General features: G+C 36.6%; 1 protein-coding gene across 1 annotated transcript in view; it reads left to right on the top strand.

Moving 5' to 3' along the window:
- LIN28B (lin-28 homolog B) overlaps nucleotides 1-7351 on the top strand; it is a 223256-nt gene extending 215905 nt beyond the window's left edge. Inside the window, exon 4 of the mRNA XM_007940850.2 lies at nucleotides 6982-7351. Within this exon, the coding sequence (XP_007939041.2) occupies nucleotides 6982-7351 (370 nt within the window). The remainder of the gene's footprint in view (nucleotides 1-6981) is intronic.
- Nucleotides 7352-11007: the final 3656 nt, after the last annotated feature.

Below are 11007 nucleotides of genomic sequence, written 5' to 3'. Positions count from 1 at the left end.
TGAATGCTGCCCCTCTGGTGCCCCATGGCCAATTGCTCCAAGGGGTGTATCTCCCTAGAGTAGGTGGGTGCATTGCCCTGGTTTGAGTATTCTGCATGTACATTTTTCTACTGTTGGGCTGAGAGCCAGCCCTTGGGAGTGAGTCCTATCTCAGGCCCAAAGTGTATCCCAGAGCCATAGTCTTGGGGGTCCCAACAGACTCCATCTGACCAGTAATTCTGGTCTTTGCTGTGTTTTTGAATTTTGTTCCATGTTTTTCCTCCCACTCTATCCAGGATCTGCAGTTTTATCCCTTCCTGAGTAGTTGGCATTGGTAGCCGGGCACCATCTAGTTCTTCTTGTCTCATGGTCCATCATATCCTTGGGCTAATTGTTTGCAAATGCCCTTGGTTTCCTTTACTCTTCTTTGCTTCAGACTAGAGACTATTAACTACATTTTAGATGGCTGCTTGAAAGCTTTTAAAACCCCAGTCACTACTTACCAAAGGAGGTTGTAGAACAAGATTTTAATGTATTATGTTGTGCCCATGGAACCTGATGTCCCCCAATACTATGGTCCTGAGTCAGCATATCCAGTGCCTAATTTCTTCAATTTTTAATCACTGTTGGGATCAAGGCAGTAATCATACAATAGATTAATTCTTTCATTTAAACCAATGGAGTACCATTTAAAAATTAACATCTCTATTCTAATCTATGGAGCTCTGGTGGTATAGTGGATAAGGCACTTGACTGCTAACCAGATGGTCAGTGGTTCAAACCTACCAGATGTTCCACAGAAAGAAAACGGGGCAATCTACTTCCATAAAGATTTACAGCCTGGGAAACCCAGTGGGGGTTGCTATGAGTCGGAAATGACTTGATGGCAGTGAATGTAGTTTTGAGTTCTAATCTATAAGGAGCTCTGGTAAGGCAGTGCCTAAGGCATTTGTCTGCTAACCAGAAGGTTGGTGGTTCAAACTCACCAGCCACTCAGCAGAAGGAAGATGAGGCAATCTACTTCCCTAAAGATTTACTGCCTTTGGAAACCCAGTGGGGGTTGCTATGACTCACAGTCAACTCAATGGCAGTGTACTTGGTGGTTTTGGTTTATTCTAATCTGTTGGTCCTCACCTGAGCTCAGATTTTGACTTGGCATAGCAAGGGAAACAGCTTCTGGCCATTCTCTTCCTTTTTGCAAAGTCCCTCTTCCCTTTATTACTACTCAGTAGGAGCTCTGGTGGTGTAATGCCTAAGGCATTTGACTGCTAACCAGAGGGCTGGTGATTCAAACCCACCAGCCACTCCTCGGAAGGAAGGTTGCACAATCTATTTCTGTAGAAGTACCACCTTGGAAACCCAAGAAGTTTCTATGAGTCAGATCCGACTCAACAGCAGTGAGTTTAGGTTTTTTTTTTGGTTATATGTTAAAATATATTTCATACATAAAATCAGGTTATAGCAGTCCAGCTCTTTTCATTTCTCAACTACTCCCCTTCTGCTTTGGTGAGGCAAATTTAAGTCACTTTAAACTGGAATCTTGGGTAGAGGGAAAGTATTGTTTGCAATGTGAGGTTTGGCTTTGTCAACAGTGAGTGATAGAGCTCTGGCCATTGGAATATTATCTATTTTAATGATTTGGTAATAGCGTATTTAATGGATACAGGTTTTAAAGTGCTTATTTCAAAAGATTAGGAGCTGTGGTAGTGGAGTTCCTAAGGCATTTGACTGCTAACCAGAAGGCTGGCAGTTCAAACCCACCAGCTACTCCTCAGAAGGAAGATTGGGCAATGTACTTCCATAGAGATTGCCTTGGAAACCCAAGGAAGGGTCGCTGTGAGGTGAAATGACTCAATGGCAGTGACTTTGGTTTTGGTTTTGGTACAGCATAGTCTTAATAAGACATTATATCCTTATATGTTAATAGGCCATGTGAATCCTCAGTTGAAAGTGGGGTTACTGCATAACCCACATTCACTCTTCTAATTCTCTGAGAGCATTTCCTGATTTCATAGACTAAGCCTTATATTCAGTATATAAGGCATACTATAAGTTTATTGTTGTTGTCTGTCATCAATACAATTCTGACTCATAGCAACCATTTAGGACAGGATAGATCTGCCCCATAGAGTTTTATAGGCTATAAGGAGCTCTGGTAGCATAGTGCCTAAGGCACTTGACTGCTCACCAGAAGGCTGGCGGTTCAAACCCACCAGCCACTCCTCGGAAGGAAGGTTGGGCAATCCTACTTCCGTAGTGATAATGCCTCGGAAAACCAAGGAGGGGTCGCTATGAGTTGGGGCCGACTCGAGGGCAAACAACAACAACAATCTTTATGAGAGCAGATTGACAGGTCTTTTCTCCCTTGAAGATGTTGGTAGGTTCGAACTACTGACCTTTTCATTATAAGCCAAGCACTTACCAAGGCTCCTTACTGTAGGTTTAGCCCTAGGCAATACAATTCTAAATTATGATATTTTAATTACTGAACCTTGGCCTTGTTAGCTGCTAAATTGTTGTTGTTGTTGTTGTTATGTGCCGTCGAGTCGGCCCCGACTCATAGCGACCCCTCCTTGGGTTTCCGAGGCAGTATCACTACGGAAGTAGGATTGCCCAACCTTCCTTCCGAGGAGTGGCTGGTGGGTTTGAACCGCCAGCCGTCTGGTTAGCAGGCAAGTGTCTTAGCCTCTATGCTACCAGAGCTCCCAGCTGCTAAATTAGGCAATATTTTAAGAACTTTCTCTCATTCTATATTCCTCTTAAATTACCAAGTAGTTTTCTGAAATTTTTTTAGGTCACCATTGCATTTGTAAACAATATGTTTACATTTAGATAACAACTTCCTTTTACATCTGTAACTAAGGAAAGTAATAAGGTTATGATATCAGATGACTGTGGTCCCTGCTATTATGACAAGTATAGGGTCAAAGATTAGGCCATGTCAGAAAATAAAGTGTGAGTTGGGAACTACCCACATCAGTGTGTTTTAAAAAATGGTCCATAACTAAAAATAATTTGGGTCATCTTATCACTATTTTTTTTTTTAATTCAAGTTTCACTATTCAATGTTTCCTTGCTTAAAATCTAATGTATAATTCCTTAGGATTAAAATTTATACTCTTTCAACACCTTATTTCACATAGAACAGGCATTTTTTAAATATAAGCTTAAAAATACATATTTTTATATTTAGTAAATATATAATACCATTTGAAGGTAAGCTTTTCTAAAAAATAGCTTTAAGGCACATTAAATTAATTTTTACTAGCACTGGTTGTAAACAATGACTATAACTCTGGGTGTCTCCTGCTGAAATCAGCCTTGTTTGCCTAACTCTAGTTCCCCTTATCTCCCTCACCTTCCATCTCCTCTTTGGCAACAGAAAGTCTAAGTGAGGACTTGCCTTTTCCTCCTCTTTTCATAGTCTTTGGATTATTGGCCAAATAATGTTACAGATCAACATATTTTCCTTATTGTTGACATCATTTAAATCTTAACCATTATTACTGATATCACTGGAAAATACAGTATACTTAGTGGTTGGATCAAAAAATAATTCTTTGTCTATGGGTCACTGAAAATCTGAATTTTAATTTCTGTATCAGTTTTCATTTTTTAATGGAATTCTGAAAAGTTGGATAGTTTTAATCTCTAACCTATTAACTAATGTCATTGTTTGGGTCTGATTTCTTAAAAACTCATATATTTACATAATCCTCAATGTCATTAATTAGTTTTAAAAGCATGAAAGATATTTTTATTATCTGGCCATAAAAGTATGCCTATTTTATCCAACATTCTCCTTTCACTTAAAATTTCTATTTCATTTTGATAGTCCTTTAAAAAATTGACTGCACCTTATTATTTTTATTCTATCTGAAAAAGCTTCTTAAATAAGGAATAATATTTGTAGAATGTAATAGCTTTTTAGAATTAAACATTATTTTAAAGTAATTTTTTGAAGAACTTGATAGTGTTCTAAGATTAAAATGAACATTTTGATTTATTTTACTCATATGTTTAGTATGTGAAAAAAAAACAGCCTTTGTACCATTGGTTCAGCATTTTATAAAATACTTAATATGGATAGGTTAATTTTTTATATTGGCTATGGAAATACATTTTAAAATGTGGTTATAGTTCTCTTTGTATAGTCTTTTGTTTTTGGAACTATGTTCTTATTATTTCTTAAACATAGCTACACATGGACACACATGGCATTTTTTTGCACACATCACAAGGTAAAATTTATTCTCTGACAAAGCAAACTGGTTGAGAGAAGTGTGGATAGTGAACAAAGGGGACCAGTACCATGTATAGCTTGTATGGAGTGTGTGGTGAGCTGAAAGGTAGTTGAATATTTCCATTTTGGTGTCAATTCCTAGGGGAGGAAAGGCATTTCATAATGGGGTGTGATCTGTACTCTTAGTAAGAGTGATTGACATTAAATGATTAAATAGAGGAGGAGAATAAATACCACTCCTCCCTTTTTAAAGTCAAGCTTATTGATACTGAATGCAAATCTTTTCAGTATGGAAGTGCATCTTGCCTAATGATAGCACCCATCTGAAAAGCTAGAGGGGTGAATTAACTATGCAGTTCGAAATACAAGGAAACCAAAATTACATAGTACCCTTCAGCGTTTATAATCCAAATGTAATGGTAAATGCACATACAGAGTATGATCGAAGAGCTCATTTGTGAAAGTGGAATCCTGACATCAGCCCCTGGTCAATGAGTGGGCAAATGGTCCCTTGAATTGTGTAACACAGAGCATAATACTACAGTGACTGATAAAATTGATGTGTCCATGGGAAAGCCTGCTCTATTCCTGAAGCCTTCAGAAACCCATTTTCTCTCTCTTAGAAAATGAGCTCCTGAGTGGATGTTATCCTTAAGAAAGTAAATTTAATTCAAAAGAAAATATTTTATAAATGGGCAAATTTAAGAATTCATTTATCCATTATAGAAGAGAACTATGTGGGAAAATATTCTAAATAATATGATTATATTTTTCAAAGATACCATTTTTGAATGTGTTATCCTGGCGGCCTGCAATTCAACCATCAATTCACAATTTTTATTGTTGTTTAGTTTTGGATTAAAAGCATGGTTGAAACAACATTGAATCTGCATTGTAATATTTCATTAATTTGTTGTACTAAGATATGTAACTGTATAATAAATAATTGAACCAGAACATGTAGTTTCTTGGTGCTTCCCCTTAATTTTTGAAAATATAATGCAGTGTTTCCTGAAATAAATGCTTGAGCATTGTTACAAAGAACAAAACCCTATCTTATGAATCATTTATTCTAAAATTTGTACAGTAATTATTGGTAATTGGAGAATCAGACAGTAGTTATCCTAGTTTTTGCCAGTTGAAAAAAAAAAACACTATTTATAACTTAAAAATGTGCAAACACTAAGAAACTTACATGTACTCCTTAGTACGTTAGTCATACTTTAGTACTTTGTTTTCGAAATATAAGATAGCATTAATTTATTAGCTTTTATTCTCTCTCACACACAAATGGAATTAGTTATAATATTGTTGTCGTTATAGTCCTAAGTGAATTCTTTCAGCTATTACATATTTTGTTACCACTTTTTAAATGTGTGATTTATTACTGTTTGTGCTACATAATGAGCATTATGGAGTCATAATGTATTTGGAAAATAAATTTGAAATAGAAAGCTCTTAAAGCATTTCATTTGCAGGCAAATTAATAATCAAATTCTATACCCAGCAAGTGGATTAAGAACCTATGTTAAGTTTAAATTTTTCTTATTTTCTCCACTTTATGATGTTTTTGCTATTTTAATATAAATTTTTAAAAAGAAAAAATCTGGTTGAAATTAATAAATATATTTATCAAGTTTCCTTGTTCAGCTTTTAGAAGCCAAGTTGAGTTTTCACACATGAACATCTAGTACAAAGCCATGCCCCCTGCATATTCAAATATTAATTAAGGTTGGATTGGGTTTATTTTAATTTAGAAGCATTAGTAATGCTTTCATGAAGATGAAAAAATAAATTCTTCCCTTCACTAAATTTGCATCAACTTTTCTTAATCTGATCTAAACTGGAAGCTTTCTTTTATGGGTGTGTTCTGATTCAGCCATTTACTGTATTGCTCTAGAATTACTTGGTAATTTGCCAGATAGCATTCACCACAGACATCTGACTTTCTTGTATATCACATTTCACCACACTACTTATATTTGTACAAAGGAAAATAAAACTCTTCCAGTTCAGGTGGTTTCCACAATCAAAATAATCAACATGCAAAGAAATGTTAAACTCATAAAACTTAATCTGGTCTATAATTTTCCCAATTGCTGAAAGGATTGCTATTGTGTATCATGTCAACAGCTGTATTTTTAAATTGTCTTCTTTTTAAAGCAAGCTGGTTGTCTTTTGTTGACTATTGGCTGCCCTCTAGTGGGCTAAACTGTCCTTTTACAATAACCTCAGTCTATCAAACTTAAGTCACTTTCATATGGAGGTTATAAAATATTCTTTCCTGTTTCAGTGCTCTTGTTTTTCATTGCCTATTGTGTTCCATACAACTACTTTGATAACTTTGCTGAAGCATTTTGACGATGATGATTTTTTTGAGCAGGTGGAATGCATTACAGATGTATTTATTAAGTGTATACTTATTTATGTGAAAACCACCGCCCTCAAGTCGGATCTGACTCATAGCGAACCCTCCTTGGGTTTCTGAGGTGGTATCGGTACGGAAGTAGATTGCCCAACCTTCCTTCCGAGGAGTGGCTGGTGGCTTTGAACTGGCAGCCTTCTGGTTAGCAGTCAAGTGGCTTAGGCGCTAGGCCACCAGAGCTCCTACTTATGTACACATACTTATTAAGAAGGCACATTAAAAATAAAGCTGATTTCCTCCAGTTTGTGTATTTTAGTATATTTCTCAATTGCAACGTGTATTTTATGGCCAATGCTACTTACATCTAAGATGTTTTTATTATTCTTGTTTGCAGATGCTACAACTGTGGCGGCCTTGATCATCATGCTAAGGAATGTAGTCTACCTCCTCAGCCAAAGAAGTGCCATTACTGTCAAAGTATCACGCACATGGTGGCAAACTGCCCACATAAAACTGTTGCACAGCCGCCCGCCAGTTCTCAGGGAAGGCAGGAAGCAGAATCACAGCCATTCACTTCAACTCTCCCTAGAGAGGTAGGAGGAGGGCACAGCTGTACATCACCGCCGTTTCCTCAGGAGGCCAGGTCAGAGGTCTCAGAACGGTTGGGCAGGTCACTTGCAGAAGCTTCCTCCACGAAGTCATCTGCAGCGCCAGAAGAACAAAGCAAAAAGGGGCCTTCAGTTCAAAAAAGGAAAAAGACTTAACACTTCTTAATATACGTTTTCTTCACCCAGTTGGGAAGTCTACCTCATGCAAGTACAGGGGAACAGTATTTCACAAACAGCATCTGACCTGGAATTTTAACTACTGTTGAGGAACTGTGAATTTTTAAAAAACAGACAAATCACTCTAGACAAATTACTTTTGAGCAGGGTGTTGTGTTTTATGTTATTCAGAGAATGAGATATTATGTATATCTATATGCTTATGTATGAGAGGGAGAGAGCCTGAGTCTGTGTGTGTATGTCTGAGGATTTTATATATAAATGTAGACATATATATAAAGAGGATTTGTCTTTATATATGTGTGTATATAGATGTAAGCACACACCCTCCCTCACATAATTGGACATCTCCAAGAATTGAAGCATTTGAGATGATTTTGAAAATAACCCCTGGAGTTTTTCTTGAAATACCACTTCTTTTCTATAACAAAAATAAAAACATGACTGTTACCTTTTGTATGAACCAAAGGATACTTCAAATCTCAGAGCTGCCAATCATATGGTACTAAAGGTTTTTAAGACATCCAATTCTCCCAAGTTTGGGGTTGCCTCTTTTTCTTGATAGCTATAGTGTGGCTTTTTTTTTTTTTTTTTTTTTTTTTAGTATTTGAAGGCAGTATCTTAATTCCTTATGCCTCTGACTGCCGTAGCTTTCTTGTTTCTGGAACACATAACTCCAGAAAAGACAATGAATGTGTAATTTCTGTGCTGATCTCAATGTTTTAAATTAATATGTTTTGATTTTAAATTAGATGCCTATTAAGAGAATGAAGGAGAGGGTATGTATAAATGTAGTGACTGGATTTTTTTAAGTGTTATTTTGATACCAGCTAATTACATGTTGTAAACTTTTAAGGGATGGTGGCAACAGCAGCTTCCCTTGATGAAGTCAATCGTTCGAGCCATCACTTAGTGCAGGGAGCCCTCCTTGTTTACTACTGAAGACATTGGAGGAAAACTCCAATCGTTTGGTATATATTTTTGGTGGCTGTTCTTACTCCCCCTGTAGAGTTATCTAACTTGTTTCTAAAACAAACAAACAGAAACAGCACAGAAATGAATAAAATAGTGGGGTTGAGAATGAAAATGAAGTAGATGCTCACAATTGCCCAATATGCATGACCTGTGAATGATATTAAAAGGTGCAGTGTTGGGTGGCAGACAACTGGAGTGATGAAGTCTGGCACAGAGATACCAATATCTCTTGCACCAGAGAGCTAGAAGTATTTTGTATAATAAAACTGATTCCCTAGAAGTTGATCTCCATTACTTTTGCCGAAGTCATCTGTATGTTGGATTCAAGATGACCATTTGATGCTGGGGATGGATTATCTTCTCAGGTCAGTCCCCAGTTATATTAATAAACTAGCTAGGGACCAATCACAATATCGGTCCCTTTAGATTTCAGTCAGGAAAACTAATTGATTTTGGTGTCATTCTTGTTATAGATGTTCTAGGTAAGTTTCTAAAACATCGCCAAGAAGGTACCAATGAATTAATGCTGAACATTGGCAATAAATGTAGTTTTGTATGAGCCTGTTGGTGTAAGCTCAGATAATCAAAAGAGGAAAATGGCATGACTCAAATGAGACATATTCTGCTGAACAGTTTTTGCTCCCTGCCCTATTTGTCCTGCCATGGGAGACTTACGTAGTTGCTGCTGCTTCTGCAAGCCACACATAGGAAAAAATGTCTCAGGCTGGGCCGCCAATCTATTATAACTCAGCCTGAATTCCACAACAGTGTTTGTGGGAATCTTCATGGTATATTCTGAAATATCAATGTGCTGTAATGCAAAGCTTAACTCTGACGATATTGAATGTGATATAGCTATAGATAAGTACTTCCTTGCCTTATGTGAGGATCGTGAGCTTATTTAAATTAGGTAGACAAATCAAAGTGGCATTGCTTAATTTTTAGCAGGTGTAATAAGCAGGTTAACAGTAAAAATGCAAAACAATAAGTCACTTTGAAAATTCAAACCAAAGTTTCTTGACCTTATAACAATAGGAAATTAGTGACTTGAGAATTGGATATTCCCTGTTTACATATAACAAGTTTGGAGCTGAAATCACTGTAAAACAAAACACTTGAGAACTGTGGACCTTCTAGGTGCAATTTAAAATCATTTTAAGCATCTTACCAGACTAAACTACTAAGAGCACATACCAAACCTATCTTATGGTTAAAATTTAGGGTTTATTTTTTATATAAGAATATTATCACTATTACATAACATACTCAGGACAAAGAACTTTGCTCAGGGAACATACCATATAATATTGTTGTTATTGTTGTTTCTTTACAGAACAGTCCTGCTTACTCACAACAAACCAAATAAAGTAGACCTTTGTATAAAGTATTACATACTGATATTAGTAACTACCTCTGAGTTTGATAGATCAAATTTCTGAATGTCAGATATCTGTTCTCCTATTTTTATTTCATGTAAAAAGAACTTTAAAGCAGAATTCCTGAACTCCTTGTGTGTGTGAATATCACTGAGATAAGCACAGTGATCATTTACATGGTGAAATATTCTGTTTACAGCAAAAGGCTACCTCATAGTTGATGCATAGCACACCTTTATGCTGCTCCAGCCTTCCAGGTGGCTGACAGTTCTCTGGTACAGAACCTTTGTGTCTGTGTTAGGGATAGCAATTCACAGCTGTGTGTTTCTGACAGACACTTGTGAATAATGAAACATCTCATTTTAGTTAGCAAAGTCTCTAAACATTTCCTTAAAGTTATCATGTACTTAGTTTAAAGAATTATGGGCACTCTTCAACTTAAGCAAAACAGAACATAGAAGCAATCTTGGAAAAAGCTGCTTTGCCCAGAATAGGGGGCAGGAGTGGGTAGCAGTAGGAGGGATTGGTGAATGAGTGTATTCATGCTGGGCAAACAATATAAAAGATTCTGGTATCCTTCACTGAACTGCTTGTGTGTGCTGCCCTGAAGCCAAGCAGGTTACAGCATTATAGACCTAGGCATATAACTAACTAGCACTGGTTTGCCAGCCAGTGAAAGTGCAATGCCACTCCTAGCTACTGAGGGTGAAGGGTCTGTGAGAAGCATCAGTTTGCAGGGGTTACTAATGGGCTGGGTAGTGATCTCTTGAGTAGGTTGTCTTTTGACCTCAGCCCCATGTCAAACAGAATACTTTGATTGGTTGACAACTCAACACAAATATGATTTCTAAGAAAGATACACTACCAGTCTCTCAGTCCTGTGAGCTATTCGTTTGCTACATGCAGTTTATGGTGTGGACATGTTTTTATACTTGCATTTCTACTCTTTACTAGAAGATTTTGGATGTATTTTGTGTGTGTGTGTGTGTGTGTGTGTGTTATCAAAATCATGTTTGAAAACTTCAGAAAGACAGATTTCATTAAACTGGAACCTCTTGCATAGTACCTATATTTTAAAATGTACAAGTTATTATGAATATGAAAAAAATTAAGACTCTGTCTTAGAACAGGATTTTTAGATTACTGGATAAAAATCAAATAATAGCTATCATGTGTGGAGCATACAGAGTTTCAATAACTTGTCCAGAGCCCTTACACTGAAATATATTGCCTCTGTTCTATGTTCAAAGGGACAAATTTATTAACTCTTTGGTAAGCTCCTAG

The sequence above is a fragment of the Orycteropus afer genome, unplaced genomic scaffold (genome assembly GCF_000298275.1).
Source record: "Orycteropus afer afer isolate SDZICR_OR568_19922 unplaced genomic scaffold, OryAfe1.0 scaffold00072, whole genome shotgun sequence".
NCBI lineage: Eukaryota > Metazoa > Chordata > Mammalia > Tubulidentata > Orycteropodidae > Orycteropus > Orycteropus afer.
Note: the sequence above shows the minus strand (reverse complement) of the source record. Positions and strands in the feature narration are given on the sequence as shown.